The following is a 15,576-nucleotide window of genomic DNA, read 5'->3' as shown; positions in this document are numbered from 1 at the left end:
GAGTTGAATCTCAGAAATCTTTTTGAATATTTTAGAAATAGGCCTAGACACTATTGTTTTATTAGATGTTGCTATAGCTACTTTTCCAAATGACTCAAAACATGAACGTTAATAATAGCCTACAAAATCTGATATAGCTAGAAGTAGAGTAGAGTAGCCTTTATTGTCATTGCACTGTGGAGGTACAAGTCTAGGTCTATTAGGCTAAGTCATTTCTAGTTAAACGATAATTTAAACACGTGTCTTAAGTTTCGTTTTCATGACGTCGTTCCCTCCTCCTACTGCCCGTGTTTAGTTTGATAGGCTAATTCGGCGTGAAAACAGCCGTCGTTTTTATTAAGATCAGCAGTTCTGAAAGTAAATTGTCAAGAAAGCATGAGACATATGACAGTGTGTTGGTTTTGTAAATGCATTTTTTGCACATCGCCTATATAATAGCCTATAGCCTACCTTACTTTCGATTTAACTGGGATTTCGTGGAAACTGAAACCGCCAAACGACAGCGAAATGGATGGGTGAGTGGATTTAGGTTACTTGGCAAGACTGTCATGACATGAGTAGCCTATACCTATCACCGAAAAAGTGTAATTAATAAGTGTTGAAATTGAATGTTTACAACGTTATCCACTTGTCAAAGTCGCTGTGTTAAAAAAGGCATACGCTTATCAATCTCTTTAAAAACATGACAACGCTAAATATCAATGCGATGTTATTTTTGAGTAATTTAAAAGTTTTTAAAATAACTTTTTCGACGCGACAGATATAGAAACAATTATAATCAGTTACACTGTGTTCACTGGTGGACAGACAAATCCCCGACACTAAATTGATTAAAAAACTGTAGTAGCCTACATAAACTGTTAAAAAATAAGTTTGAGCCACCATTTCGAGATTCTCAGACTGATACCTCAAATATTCACAGTCATATTTGAGGCACCTTTAAAAGAGTGTCTGTCGAGATATCAGAGAACCCCTAAGGGCCTCAAGGGTCCTCTTTTCATACAGTGTAGTTCATTGGGCCCCAACTACAGGAGGCCAAACACTCCAAATGTGCGATGATGGAATAATGTTATTTAAAAAAAAAAAATGTTACAGCATAAAATGTTGATAGAATATCATGTTTTCAATAGATTTCACATGCCAGAAAAAATTCAAGAGGATCATTTCAACAAAATCAAGGATGTGTTTGCTTCTGAAAGCCCAGAGAAAATTCCCCATCAGCTTATTTCTCTTTTGGAGGTTTTTGACCATTTTAAGATAGATATCGCTGTGACTGGAGAGTCTGGTGCAGGAAAGTCTTCTCTTATCAATGTGTTCCTCAGACTGAATCCTGATGACACGGGGGCGGCTCCAACTGGAGCTGTAGAAACCACAAAGCAACCAACTATGTATCAGCATCCAAATCTCCCACACGTCAGACTGTGGGATCTTCCAGGGATGGGCACCCCTTCCTTTACATCCAAGAGTTATGTAAAGACAATGAATTTTGATCTATATGACATGTTTATGGTTGTGATATCAGAGAGAGTCAGAGAAAACAACATGCTTCTGATCGACGAAATTGGGCAACGAAAGAAGCCGTTTTATTTTATTAGAACAAAAGCTGATAATGATATGCTATCCCAAAGAAAGAAAAGAACATTCTCTGAAAAACGTGCATTGGATCAAATGAGACGAGACTGTGAGAAGTATCTGAAGGAGAAGAAATTGGACCCCCACGTGTTCCTAGTTTCAGCCCATGAGACACAAAATTATGAGATGCAGAAGCTCACAGACACTCTTAAGAATGAGGTTTCTCAGCTTAGAGCAGAAGTATTTTCAAGTTTTCTGGACAAGATGTTTCACGGAGGTTGGATGAATGCAAGGTGAGTATGTACTGTAACTAAATGCTTGTTCAAAACAGTACTAATTTGTCTTGGTAATTCAAATAGTTTGGAAGAGAGTAATTAATGTGATGTTCTTAGAAATTGTATACCTTACACCATTGTCATTCTCTAAATATGTAATTTTTAGTAAAGTAAAAGTAATAACATATTTTCCTTACACCTTTAATAAAGGTACACATCTTAACCATTACTCTCCAAAAGATTTTTTTTTTTTTTTTTACGTGTATCATGAATGAATTAATTATTAACTCATAAACCTCATTACATTTTCTGAAGTTTTATTGGCAAAATTTAACACAAGGAATTTGTTGTGGCATTGGAAATTTCAGTACTTAACATAAATATAAGATACAGAATATAAAAAAACAAATTTAGGGAGTTGCACCACATGACGTTTTACAACCTGAACTAACCTTGCCTTGTCATAAAAAGTCAATATCAATTTATTTGATATTTTATTGACTTGACTCAATAAGGGTCTCCTGGGGGTCCTCTCTATGATATCATTTCCTGATCTGTTTAAGCATATTGGACCGCATGATTTTTTTTTGTCAGAAAAAAAGTTATCAAACATCAAAAAGCAGTCATTTTTACTTAATGAAGTTTTATTTTTCAAGAGTTAAAATTTTAATGAGCCTTTTTTCTTCATTATTATATCAGGACATTGGTATCAGCTGATACTTTTTACTTTATACCCAAAATCAAATATCACAATTGAGGGTCTGTTTACACAACACCATTTTCAACTAAAAACGGAAAACTTTTTATGCATTTTGGCCGTTCAACAGTGTTTTGACGGCCTGATAATGCAAGCTTTTAAAATCGTGTTTCAAAGTGCAAGTTTTTGAAAACGATACCGTTATAGTTTCCATGTAAAAAAACAACAACAAAAAAAACGTGAATTTGTGAAAACGGTGATGTCATGCGCATGCGTTATTACGTGTTCAGTCTATAGGCGTGTAATATTTATTTACAAAGTGACTGCAAACTACTGGCCCGGCATGAATAACACAGCTTAACACCCTTATTTTAATTCAGAAATCAAGAACATCGCCATAAATCAGGTTTATCGAAGTAATTGAATGTTTGGCATTTAGAATGTATTTCTGAATAAATGAATAGAGAGGACAATCAATGAATGTCACATCACCGCTATCATTAATTTAATTGATATTTCTTTATTACTTTAGGCATGCGACACGCCACATCCAACAGACTGAAAAACTTCAAGGTGACGACATCACAACATTGCAAAATATGTATAAGCGCACAGGCTTTGGAGCCGCAAAAGTCAGTGTTGTACTAGAGGCTCTGAGTCACTTTCAGCTTGACGTAGCAGTTTTGGGTGAGACGGGGTCTGGAGCATCCACTCTAGTAAAGGCCTTAATTGGTCTTGAGAATGAGGTGAGTGATGCAGCAACAGCATACATCAGCAACCCTGCAATGAGTCCTGGATACCCAGATGTCCGGTTCTGGGATGTATCTGGTATAGAGGCACACATGGATTACTCAATGAATTGTACGAAACAAGTCCTGAATTGGTATGACTTCTATATCATCATTCTATCAGACTGTCAGAAAGCACGGCATATAAAACTAGCTAAAGCAGTTGAACAACTAAGAAAGCATTACCTCTTGGTCCAAACCAAAGCAGACTGTCATCTACAGACGCGAACAGATTTGTACTGTGATGAGACTGAGATACTTGATGGGCTACGGGCACAATATACACAAGAGCTTCAGATGGCAAATCTGTATGAACAACAGATTTTTCTCATCAACAGCCTAGACAGAAGTGCATTTGACTTTATAGGCTTGGAAAGTGCGCTGTCCGGTGACCTCAACACTGTCAGGGCAAGTGCTTTTGCATATTATATAGCAAGAATTGTAAAGCAGAATGATCGCTGAAAAATTCCACTGTACACTCATGTTTACATATGAAATGAGGTCTGGCTATATATTGAAATGCAGTGGAAGGATCAGGGCCTTTTCTGTACCTCAGATGAGCCCGTGAGACTCTCAGCTTCACGTAGCCTATTTCCTAATGTCGGGTTCGTCTTCTTTTTTATTCCAGAACATTTGATATAAATTGTATTGATTATCTTTGAACTGATGATAAATTTACCTGACATAATTGTTACATTTGATGATTCTTCTACATGACTTTGATACTTTGATATGATATCATTAGAGTTAAAAGGAATTAGTCAAACATTCACGTATTTAATGATGCACAGATATAATTGAAAAACCTTTTCATTTATGGAGTCAGATGAAATAACGAGTTAATACATAAGATAAAATGTCTTTGCCATGAGAAAAGACGGAACCCGCGTGAGACCTTTACCTCTAATCGAATACGCCATTGGATCCAAGACGGCCTTACAGCAGCATAAATAAAATAACACAGAAACATTAGATATGATGCAGAAATAAACTGTTTAATTTAACATCAAATATTTCTGCTTACTGTTTTTGTTTATAATTGGTGTGCAATAAAATATGTGAATGAAATAAGTATAATATGCTGAAAAACTACTGTATGTGTTTTCCTGAGGTTTAATTCATGGGATTATTTCAGTTCATACAATGAGTAATCATCTAAAATAATTATGAAATAATCACATGTTGTCAAATACACTAAAAATATTACATTTTCTATTAAATAATATGTTTAGAAAATTCATATGATGTTAAAAATCTAAATGTTAACGCATCTGTGTTTTATTTACGTAAAAAATTAAAGCTATCGGCACAACACCTTACAGCACATGAGTAGCCTATGTGAGATGATTAAATGTTATTCTGTTGTGAGTTATTCTGTTTGGTTAAAAGGTAAATGTGTGATTATTGTTGTGTGTTAAATGAGATGCAAACTTGTGAATACGTGGAGTAATGTTTTAATAAACTGTTTCCTCAAGACGCTACTCAGGTTAATTTAATTCACTCCGTGAAGCTTGAACTACATTTATTTGAGAAAATGTGTTTAAATGGCTGATACATTTTGTTGTGTACTAGCCTAATAATTTATTCATTGTCACAATTCATTTTCAGTAGGCTAAACCTATATTGTGAAGCATCGCATTTTGAGTGTCTACTGATAAACATACTCCCTTTCAGGTGTAATAGATAAGCAATTAAAATATAGTTAATTAATATACTGTATAGTTGATTGTGATTGTGTCTTTGAAACATGTAAAGAAAATGCAAACTGATTTCAAAACTGTTGGTGATCAGAAGCATCCTGTCTGTTATATATCTGATGTTAATGGTTTGCGCTTGGTGCACTGATCAACTACATTTTCTCTTAAGTCATATGTTTTAAATGTAATATTGTAATTTAAGTTGTTATAAATAAACAGAAATTGGTTGCACTTTATTTTGCAGTACATACACTTTCAATGTACTTCAGTGTACTTATCACAAAAGTACTGAGTAGTGCAAGGTAACCACATGGGTTAAGTTAAGGTTTAGGGGTAGGTTCAGGCTAAGTACATTACTACAATAAGTACAGCATGTGAAACAGGACTGTAAAATAAAGTGCTATCCAGAAATAGGACACTTTGTAATGAAACCACATGTATGAGCTCTATTTAAATTGTCAGTATCAATATAGCCTTCAGGCTTCATATAGACTTAGACTTAGACTTATCTTTATTGATCCTTTTAGGAAGACTCCCGCAAGGAAATTGAAAATATATTCTGATTCAAAGGCACCACATTTTGCTTTTGATTGTTTTGTCCAAATTATTGCAAAAGAATAGAAGAGATAGGGACTGCTATGCAGATTGTCAAATCAAGGCAGAAATACCTTCATCTGGAAGGCACAATCCCTGACAACATTCAAAAGACAGCTGAAAACACCTCTCTTCTGTGAGCACTTGTACTGTATGTAAAAATGTAATGTATTTCCTTTTCCTGTAATCCTCCCTCATCTGGCTAATGCTACTCATAGCAATGCCTAAACTTTGTATTTTGAGCACTTTTTGCGTTGTTTTTGCCTCTTCATGATGACTTGCTTGCTTTAGTCCTCATTTTTAAGTCGCTTTGGACAAAGGGGTCGGCTAAATGACTAAATGTAAATAAGACTATTTCTTTAATAAAAGGTTCATGAAAATTTCACCACACTTCTCGTTATGCAAACCATAAAAAAAAGTTTGTAATGGGCTGGTTAATTATACTATAACATAATATTTCGATTTTTTAACAGACCTGAAAATCATAGAAATAATTTTAGTGAAACTATGCTAATCTAGATGATAGTTATTTGTCCCTATAACTCTAGCATGAATCATGTGCACTTTCCGGATCAATTTGTTATTGGTAACAGCACAAACAAATACTTGGTATCAATGATAAGAACTGGACTAATCTTTTACTGTGACACCCAACGCAATGGCTTAGTCACACCTTACTTTTCAATAGGCTTCATACATTAAAAATGTGTCATGCAGCTGATAAAACACCCGAAAATAAACCTGCATGTGAACAAAGGGTGTTTTTCTTTTTGTCTTACAATAGCTTCATGTATTCACACACCAAACCAACACTTTTGAGAATTCAACAAATGAACTGCCAACACTACATCTTAAATATGTATGCAAAATGTAGCACCATGGAACAATTTTTTTAATTTCAGACAATCACAACACTTGTATTAATAAAAAATTGTAAACCAGAAAATCTATTTATAATCTTTGGCCCTTTTTAATGTAAACATTTTGGATAATAAATTCAAATCCCTAACTCATAACTATAGCTTATCCTGAAAATCAACACATGACATATGCCTTTTATTATCATTTGTCATCAATAAGTGTAATTTAATTAACAATATGGATAAAACAAATGCATTAATTAAAAAAGTAACTATGGAATATACAGAAATGTTTATTATTAAGTAAAAGATACTGTAAAGAGATCCTAACCCTTGGTATTAAGCCCTTCTACATTGTAAAACAATTAAAAATTCAAGTTAATATTCCTAATTTACAAAATTGCACAATAAAAAGATTAGACAAAAAAATTCTTGCACCAACCACCAGATTCCCACATTTTTACACATTTGACCAATTCTGTTCTTAAAATACATATTATTCCATATTCCATTCATGCACCTTGATAAAATACAAAGAAAATTACTGGACAATATTCAGTATAACTTTCTCTTTCCAGCCATTTTACTTTTTGGGGGGATAACTCTCCAGTGTGAATTCCCCAAACCTATGGCTAATAAACTAAGTTTTGATGTTCTGATTTAACATAAACAGTTTTGGTAAACATCTCTTTGATTTTATTCATTCACACCTGCTTCTTGGAGAACACATCTCATGTCATTGATCATGTCATTTAGAGCTCCACTCAAGACAGTGTGTGTCGCTTTGAAGGCCTCCGTTGCATGCAGAAAACTGGTTACAAGATATTTACTATCTAGCAAATCATCTAAGCTTTTCACTGGTTTTGTTGTCATAGATGCACGAGGCCTAGTCGCCAGTGTGTTTACTACTGCTAATGTTACAGGAGACTTTATAGCTGACTGCAGCTGTGAGACAGGCTTGTCCATTCTCTCTGACAGTTTGATGAGTGATTTCTCATTCAAACCCAAACTGTAATGACAACTTAAGAGATATGCCATCAACACCGTCTTGTCGATGGCCAGAGATAATACAGGGTGAGGGACAAAGGCAACCAAACCTGAGGCCAATGCTGGAAGCCAAATAAGCTTCTCCATATACTCTTTCTTCTTTTCTAGCATTGCCAGAGAGCACACAGGCACAGACTGAACCAGAGCAAAACTCTTGTGTTCTGAAAGGTCTGACTCTAGGGTATCTACCAGGTCTTGGAAGTCATATTTTCCCAAGTCATAAGAGGATATCAGAAACACCTTGGGGTTGCCAACTTCTTTCAAATTTCTGTTGCAGTCCTCTCTAATTGTGCAAAGTACCTGCTGCTCATTGAAATTTCTTTTCTGTGCCACTGAGCGAATGTCATTATCAATCTTGGTCCGGACAAAATAAAAACTTTTCTTCTTTTTTTGAATCTCCTTGGCCAGAAAGACATCATTTTCCTTGAACCTCTCTGAGGAAATGATGATAAATAAATCATATGTCTCAAATTTAACTTCTTTGAGGAATTCGTTAGCCTTGAATTTTGGCATACCAATCCCTGGCAGGTCCCACAGTCGGATGTTTGATTTCGTGGGATGGGTGTACATGGTAATTTGCGTCGTGGTTTCAGTTATGCCAGTTGGTGCAGAAGTATCGTCATCATCACCCAGACCTCGAAATGCATTAATGAATGCAGATTTTCCTGCTCCTGTTTCCCCAGTTACAGCAATATTCAGAGTCACACTGTCAAGACTGTCCAGTTGTTCTTTAGCCTTTGCAACAGCTGCATTTGGGTCATCTTCTCCCAGTCTCTGCAAAGCTCCAGATAAATCCATGTCAGAAGAAGAATTTTCTGTCTTTATGCTTGGTTAAATTCTTTACTGTAAAATACATAAACAAAATATTATAGAAGGGATAAATCTTCTATGATAAATCATTGCATGGTTTAACTAAATTTAAAGTCAAAACTTCTTTTGGTGGGTCATGCATATTTCACGTCTAAGTTTTTCATCATAATTGCAACTTTATATCTCCCAGTCCCAACTGAGATTGTATATTTATATCACAATCTGTTTTTATTCCTTATTTGATTTTTTTTCCATAACTGGAAAATGTAGGAAAATTAGAAATATTATAACATTGGGTGTATAGTTAAACCACACATGCAAATATTTCTCACAGAAAGGTATATATTTTTTATTGAATGAGATTTGATAGAACAAATACATTATGTAAGACTGAAAATGTGTCCAGGTTTCAGAGAAAATTACCACAAATTGTAAGCTATTTAATAACAGGCCTACAAATTAAACATGAAATTGAATAAACAACTTTTTTTGAACAACGTTTCCCCTGACAGTATTAATGACTTATGAAATCATCCATATGCATATAGTGAAGACATAGGGGTACTGTAATCTCTTTTCTAATCAGCAAACAATCAAACATTATGTGGCCATTAACTCCATAACAAAGGCAGAAAATGTTTACATGCCTCAAATTAAATTAATAAAATCAATATAAACCATATACATGAAATGAAAACACGTCCAGGACATCTGCGAGTTACTGCATAGTGTCCAGCTCTGCCTCTTTTCTGATTTCTCGTGCAATATTTGCTAGTTCTTTTAAACCTTCTCTCAAGATGTAATAAGTAGTAGCGAATGATATTCCTGCAGCAGCAGCACTGCCCACAACTGGAAGGAGGCTTGCAACATATTCAACGGTAGCAAGTGTTGCAAGTGAAACAGAGACTTGAATCCTGGCCATTGTTTTTTCACGGATGGCAGTTGCTAACTTTGATTTGGTCAGATGTTCCAGCAAGGGCTTGTTCAGTTTTTCCGAAAGCCTTGACAGTGATCCATCATCCAAACCAAATGCATAGTAGCACCTTGTGAGGAAAAGCAACACCATGCCTGCATCACATGCTACTGACAGACCAGGCACAGGGACCACTGCTATTCCAGCAGAGGCAAGAGATGCAGCCCAGATCATGCCCTCGAAGAATTTGATCTTCTTCTCAAGAGATGCTGCGGAGCACACTGGCCAGGCTTGTAGAAGAGCAGATCTCTTATGGTCTGGAAGCTCTTCTTCGAGAGTGTTTTGAAGTATTTCAAAATCATATTTCTCCAAGTCAAAAGACGATATCAAGAAAACTTTGGGGTCTCCCAATTCTTTCAAGTTTTTTTGACAGTCCTCTCTTATAATGGCAAGAACTTTCTGCTCATCAAATCCCTTTTTCTTTTCCTCTGCTCTGATGTCATTGTCAATCTTGGAACGAACAAAGTAAAAGTTTTTCTTCTGTTTTCTTATTTCTTTAGCCAGCATGATGTCATTCTGCATGAACCTTTCTGAGCTAAGGATAATGAAGAAATCATAGGTGTCAAGTTTGACATCTTTAAGGTATTTATCTGCTTTGAAGTTTGGTGTTCCTATTCCAGGCAGGTCCCAGATCTTCACATTTGGCATAGGATGTTCATACATGGTGGCCTTCATTGTAGTTTCTGTAACTCCAGTACACTGTAAACCCGAATAAGTTGGCACAACTCAAAAAATTTAAGGCAATCAGTTGCCTCAAATTTTTTAAGTAAAGAAATTCAAAGTTTAAGTAAGCAGAACTGACATATTTTTATTTTGTATTTGTACATTTGAATTGTTCTTAACTTGAAATGTTTGAGTACACTAATTCATACATTTAACTTAAAATTTCATGTAATCTCAATGTGAACACTTTTATTAGTATAAACTTAGCTAGCTTTAACAAGCTAGTTTGCTAACATACTATTTTGTTAACATCTTAACAATAGTATGCTATACAGTAACACTTGCAGCAATATAAAGGTTTTATTTGCTCTCAAATCAAGCTCATGCACCACTTGTCACCATGATGGTAACTATCCTAAAACCAACATTAACAGAAATTCTTCTAAATTAGCATAACGAAACATTAATCATTACTAAATCACCCGATTAACATTAATCTTGCACAAAAACACATTGTATTACACTTAATTTTAGCATTTACTCTCCCTTTTGAGTGCCATCGGCAAAGCATGCTGGGAAATATACATCCCAGCCGTTTCAGTTAAACTTAAGTTCGTCTAAATTAAAAGAAATAATTTCATAAAACTCAAAACAATGAAACAGTTCAGTTTACTTAAAATATATCCATTCTGTGAACTTGAAAGAAAAAGAAAGTGCTAAATACTCATAAAAGTTAATTTGACTGAACTAATTAGTTTAATTTAAGTTTTTCCTACTCAAACTAATTAAGTATTTTGAGCGTTAGGGTTTACAGTGTAGGTGCTGCTCCATCATCATCTTCACTTACACCTCTAAGGGCATTTACAAAGGAGGATTTCCCAGATCCTGTCTTTCCAGTCACGGCGATGTTAAGTGAGACATTTAACAACTGGTCGAATGTTTCTTTAGCTTTTGCTGTAGCCTTTTCCAGGGTGGACTCGCCTGATGCCTTTACTGCCTCAACAACAGCAGGGTCTTGAGTTTCCATGTTTTAAACTGTAAAAGTTAAGTATATAGAAGTATATGCTTCAACATTTATTCTTGAAGCATAAATGCTAATAATTCCTGTTATTACAATAATCATCAAATAGTTTCAGTTATGTGATTCACATTTAACCCAAAGTGCTTTGTTTAATAAATGTAGTCAACGCAGAGACCTTGTTACTGTTTACCGGCTAGATGGTGTTTTGCTGTTCCCAAATGGTCAGGGACTGTAATAAATCTGGTTGATCATGTTTATCAACTAACATTTGAGTACTAAAACTAAAATCTTTGAATAAAATGGAATTAGATGCAATTTATGTTCGGGCAGTTTCAGTTAAAACAACCCCCCTCCCAGTGAGCTCTTCTGCCCTGCATGTGGTAAAAAATTAACCATGAATAATAAAATCGACATTATGGGAACAGACCAAATGGATAATTAGCTTCAGCAGCATAAATGTAATGTGTAAAGGTTGTAGTGTAATTTTGGCGACTTGTTAATGAGAGACACAATAAAGTAATTCAATAATTGAAGTGACAAAAAAATATATAGTCTACTTACTTTTACGTTTTTTGTTCCAGCAGTAGGCCTATGACACACTGTGACTGTCTTAAGTTACATGTGAGGCTTAAGAAATAAGATGAATAATTTTTTTAAAGACAGAAATACGGCGCTGTTACCTTCAGTTTCAATTCCCAAGAACTGCTTTCTTCTTCCTAAACATTTACAGTATACGTCATCGTAGGCGTGTCTCATCATGGGATCTGTGAGTGACAGCCCAAATGGCCAATTAAATCGCTGCACTGAGAAGCTCTGTTGTATCCGCCATTCACATACGATCCTCTTTTCTTTTTCTGGCGCATGTAATTCGGATAATTCAGTTTCGTTGGCTCCGTTTCTGAAATCTGCCAGCAGCCTAATCTAAAAAATGACCAGACATGTCATTATGAATAAAAAGAATATAGGCTATATAGACTGCGAATAAAGTCTGTTTTGAGGAGTTTTCATTAACACTTTGCAGTTTATGATATTAGCCTATGTAGTAGGCTATATCTTCACTATAAATCAGACTACTACATACATTGAGTTGTAGTTATCACGTTACTTGTTTGCAGCAGTTACAGCAACCATAGACAGTAAAAGAGACAGCAACAGACATAACTCTGCATCGTCTTCAACTACCTTTACAGGTCAGGACATGGTCAGGACACACAACACTTGTAATACAAACACGACACATAGTGGTTACTCTAGGATACTACAGCCTACATGGAGTTTTATATGGCAGTGTGCTTCAAAGAATTGAGCTGTAGCCTATATTTGGTTTTACAATTTCATCATTCATTTCATCATAATGGGTGATTGGGTTGAAAGGTCCCTCGTCAATCATATCTGAAGAAAGCAGTTTGTTGTGTTTATCATTATTATCGTTGCACATCAAAATTTACCTTAAAAGCAAACAATACCATCATATGTTTTGTTTATATATTAAAATACAATTTTAATAACAGTAGCCTGATAAAAAAAACTGAATTAAAATTTGTAAGATTTATTTATATATTTATTCATTTTTTTACTTTTTTTTTTTACATTGTTTTAAAATATTAACTATACGACATAGAACACAAATTTGTTGTAGTCCTATATTTTGTTTGTTACAAACTGTTGTACAGCTATAATGGTAGCATTAGTCGAATATTATAACAGTCAAATATTTTCTCCTTTTGGATTTTTTTTTTTTTTTTTGCAACAAGCATTTAGCCTACTGAAAAAAAAAAGAAAAAAAACTGTTAAAAATAGACTACTCAATTAGTATTAATAATTAGGCCACAGCACACAATAGAGCAAAGAGTAATAGCTTTCAGAAAATCTTTACCTATTCAGCTATTAGTTTATGAACACATTTAAAAGTGGTCTCTTTGGAAAATGCTACTGCAGTATTTCACATGATATAATGGGCCATTTTTAAGATCCATTAAACACAAAAAGCATCCTTTTGTTCATGCTCAAATGGCTACATTTTTGGATCAGTAATATTAAGCTACAAAGTCAGAACAGAAAAGAATCCAGTCTAAAAATAAATCTAGATATTACATATTATTGTTGTTTCAGTGCCCCACCCCAAGTGTGTATGTATCGCAGTCTTGAATGTTTTACTTTTTGTCCTCAGTCTTGGTTTAAAGTCAAAGAAAATTTTTAGTTTTTAAAAGTTATTTACATGTTTTAAAACAGATTTGAGTGATTCATACTATTGCAATATGGCAATAAGCTAGTTTAACCAAAAAGATCAATGACCACAGCAGTGTCATGACCTTTTGACTCTGATCTATTTTAATAGACATCAGTCAGACCTGCAGCTTTCAGCACTTCTCTGGCTGTATCCGCAAGATCTTGAAGTCCTGCTCGCAGAAGGTTCAGTGTTCCAGAGTAAGACATATCTGCTGTTATTTTGCTCCCTACAACAGGAACCATACTCCATGCGAATTTAACAGCTGCTTCCTTACTTGTCAGTGCTGACAGCTCTTTATTACTGAGTTTCTTTTGCCCAATAGCAACCACTAGAGGTGAACTTCTTACAGATTTCAGGGATGGATTATTGACCCTCACAGACAACTTGTCGATTGATTCATCATCCAAACCGAAGGCGTAGTAGCACTTGGTGAAGAAACCCAGCAAAATGCCAGCATTACAAGCAATGGAAAGACCAGGCACAGGAGCCACAGCAATGCAACCAGACGCAACGGCTGCTGGCCAGGTTTGCTTAAAAAATGTTTCGATTTTCTTCTCCAGAATCCTGGAAGAGTATATTGGCAAGGACAAAACCAAAGCATCTCTCTTGTGAGCAGGTAGCTGCTTCTCCAATGTGTCGATGAGGGCCTGAAAATCATATTTATGCAATTCAAAGGAGGAAATCAGGAAAACATTTGGGTTATCCTTAAGGTTTCTATGGCAGTCCTCACGAATGTGAGAGAGCACTTTCTGCTCATCAAAGTCTTTCCTTTGAGATTCCGCTTGAATGTCATTGTCAATCTTCGAGCGGAGGAAATAAAACAACCTCTTCTTCTCTTTAATTGCTTTAGCCAGCATGATGTCGTTTTCTTTGAATCTCTCTGAGGAGATGATGATGAAGAAGTCAAAGGCCTCAAGATTGACCTCTTTTAGATATTTTTTGGCTTTGAATTTGGGACTTCCAGTCCCTGGCAGATCCCAGAGTTTTATATTGGGCATTGTAGGATGTGTGTACACCGTTGGTGTCATTGTCATCTCAGTCACTCCAGTGGGAGCTGCATTGACATCATCGGGTTGAAGACCTCGCATTGCATTGATAAAGCTGGATTTTCCTCCGCCGGTTGATCCTGTAACAGCAATATGAAGTGTGACGTTGTTCAGATGCTTGAGTTGCTCTTTTACTTGTTCTGTTTCGCATTCAGTACTAGTGAGTAGATCACAAGGCACTTCATATAAATGCTCAGTGTCTTGCATGTTAGGATTCATTTTGATACCTTTTCTTTTCTTTTTTGATTTTAAACACAGTTTCTCTTTTGCTTTACACTGAGACATGTTTTCTGTGTCATTGTGTGACTTCTTGGCATCTGGACACACTGCTTCAATGAGTAATTCTTGCTTCTGTATCTTCTTAACCTCCTCATTATGCTCTTTTGTGTCCACATTTTTCATTGGTTCACTGGGATTAGTCTTACTAGGTTTTTGTGTCAAAATGGCTTTTTCCATTATTGCATCACGCTGGTCTTGTAAATGGCCTGTTTCGACACCTTCAGGCTGTTTTGTTGTGTGAATGTCTGTAGCTTTCATACACACCTTTTTAATCATAGCTTCATTTGTCTTCTGAGATGGAATGTTTAAGATTTGTTCTCTTTGTTCCTCTTTATTATCAGCCTTCACATGTTGTTTTTCTGTGGTCACTTCACGTGGATCCCCAGCCATGGTTTGCTTATTTTGCTCCTCAAGACATTTTTCCTTGCGTATCATGTCAACATTAGACACTTCTGAGTTTTCTACAGTTGTTTCATTTGTTATATTTATCACTTCTTTCTCTGCTTGCTTTTCTTTATCATTCTCCTTTTTTTCTCTCATCTTTTCACTGTCCTTCACACCATTAGGTTTTATTTCAACAATTTCCCGTACTGAACAAGTATTTTGTTTGGATGGTTGTTTTTCCATAGGTTTACTGATTTTTGATTGGATGATTCCTAGGGACTCTGTGTTTCTCTGTTGCTCTCTCAACACAATGTCCTTGTGAAAGGATTCAGTAAGCCTATCAGCTACTGCTTTCTGATCAGGATTTGTGCCGATATTGAGGAAAGGGTCTATATAGACATAAACTTCATTTGACATGATGATTCTGAAAAAGTAAAGCAACTTGGTAAATATCACCAAACATTCATGTTTTTTTTCTGCCATAAAGGCAGAGTTTCTAGTAAAACATTTGTCCTGTTTGCTTTGCAGTAATAATGGAAAAATAGTATGGAAAAAATATGGAAGTCAATGGGGCTTATGAACTGTTTGGTTACCGACATTCTTCAAAATATCTTATTTTGTGTTCAGCAAACCACCTTTA

The 15,576-nt window shown here is 35.4% G+C and overlaps 4 protein-coding genes across 4 annotated transcripts; 1 reads left to right on the top strand and 3 right to left on the bottom strand.

Moving 5' to 3' along the window:
• The first annotated feature begins 274 nt into the window (after nt 1-274).
• On the top strand, nt 275-3,794 carry irgq1 (immunity-related GTPase family, q1). Its single transcript, XM_056267691.1, has 3 exons — nt 275-515; nt 1,131-1,865; nt 3,077-3,794. Exons 1-3 carry the CDS (start codon nt 508-510, stop codon nt 3,792-3,794), a joined length of 1,461 nt encoding a protein of 486 aa, XP_056123666.1. The 5' UTR covers nt 275-507.
• Nucleotides 3,795-7,179: 3,385 nt separating this feature from the next.
• On the bottom strand, nt 7,180-8,574 carry LOC130101873 (interferon-inducible GTPase 5-like). Its single transcript, XM_056267728.1, has one exon. It carries the CDS (start codon nt 8,326-8,328, stop codon nt 7,180-7,182), a length of 1,149 nt encoding a protein of 382 aa, XP_056123703.1. The 5' UTR covers nt 8,329-8,574.
• Nucleotides 8,575-8,664: 90 nt separating this feature from the next.
• On the bottom strand, nt 8,665-11,683 carry LOC130101883 (interferon-inducible GTPase 5-like). The gene is made up of 3 exons (XM_056267741.1): nt 11,559-11,683; nt 10,795-11,011; nt 8,665-10,010 (listed from the first exon to the last, which is right to left on the bottom strand). Exons 2-3 carry the CDS (start codon nt 11,001-11,003, stop codon nt 9,059-9,061), a joined length of 1,161 nt encoding a protein of 386 aa, XP_056123716.1. The 5' UTR covers nt 11,004-11,011; nt 11,559-11,683; the 3' UTR covers nt 8,665-9,058.
• Nucleotides 11,684-13,114: 1,431 nt separating this feature from the next.
• LOC130101872 (interferon-inducible GTPase 5-like) lies at nt 13,115-14,480 on the bottom strand. Its single transcript, XM_056267727.1, has one exon. The coding sequence runs from the start codon at nt 14,478-14,480 to the stop codon at nt 13,329-13,331; it is 1,152 nt and encodes a 383-aa protein (XP_056123702.1). The 3' UTR covers nt 13,115-13,328.
• Between the last annotated feature and the right edge of the window lie 1,096 nt (nt 14,481-15,576).

Source organism: Rhinichthys klamathensis, unplaced genomic scaffold, assembly GCF_029890125.1.
Source record: "Rhinichthys klamathensis goyatoka isolate OS25496 unplaced genomic scaffold, OSU_Roscu_1.1 h1tg000262l_1, whole genome shotgun sequence".
NCBI lineage: Eukaryota > Metazoa > Chordata > Actinopteri > Cypriniformes > Leuciscidae > Rhinichthys > Rhinichthys klamathensis.
Note: the sequence above shows the minus strand (reverse complement) of the source record. Positions and strands in the feature narration are given on the sequence as shown.

Coding starts and splice junctions, on each gene's coding strand:
- irgq1 (XM_056267691.1), top strand. Junction 1,866..3,076: donor GGAGGTTGGATGAATGCAAG/GTGAGTATGTAC, acceptor TTATTACTTTAG/GCATGCGACACGCCACATCC.
- LOC130101873 (XM_056267728.1), bottom strand. CDS start 8,328: ATGGATTTATCTGGAGCTTTGCAGAGACTGGGAGAAGATGACCCAAAT.
- LOC130101883 (XM_056267741.1), bottom strand. CDS start 11,003: ATGGAAACTCAAGACCCTGCTGTTGTTGAGGCAGTAAAGGCATCAGGC. Junction 10,011..10,794: donor GATGATGATGGAGCAGCACC/TACACTGTAAAC, acceptor GGGTTTACAGTG/TACTGGAGTTACAGAAACTA.
- LOC130101872 (XM_056267727.1), bottom strand. CDS start 14,480: ATGCAAGACACTGAGCATTTATATGAAGTGCCTTGTGATCTACTCACT.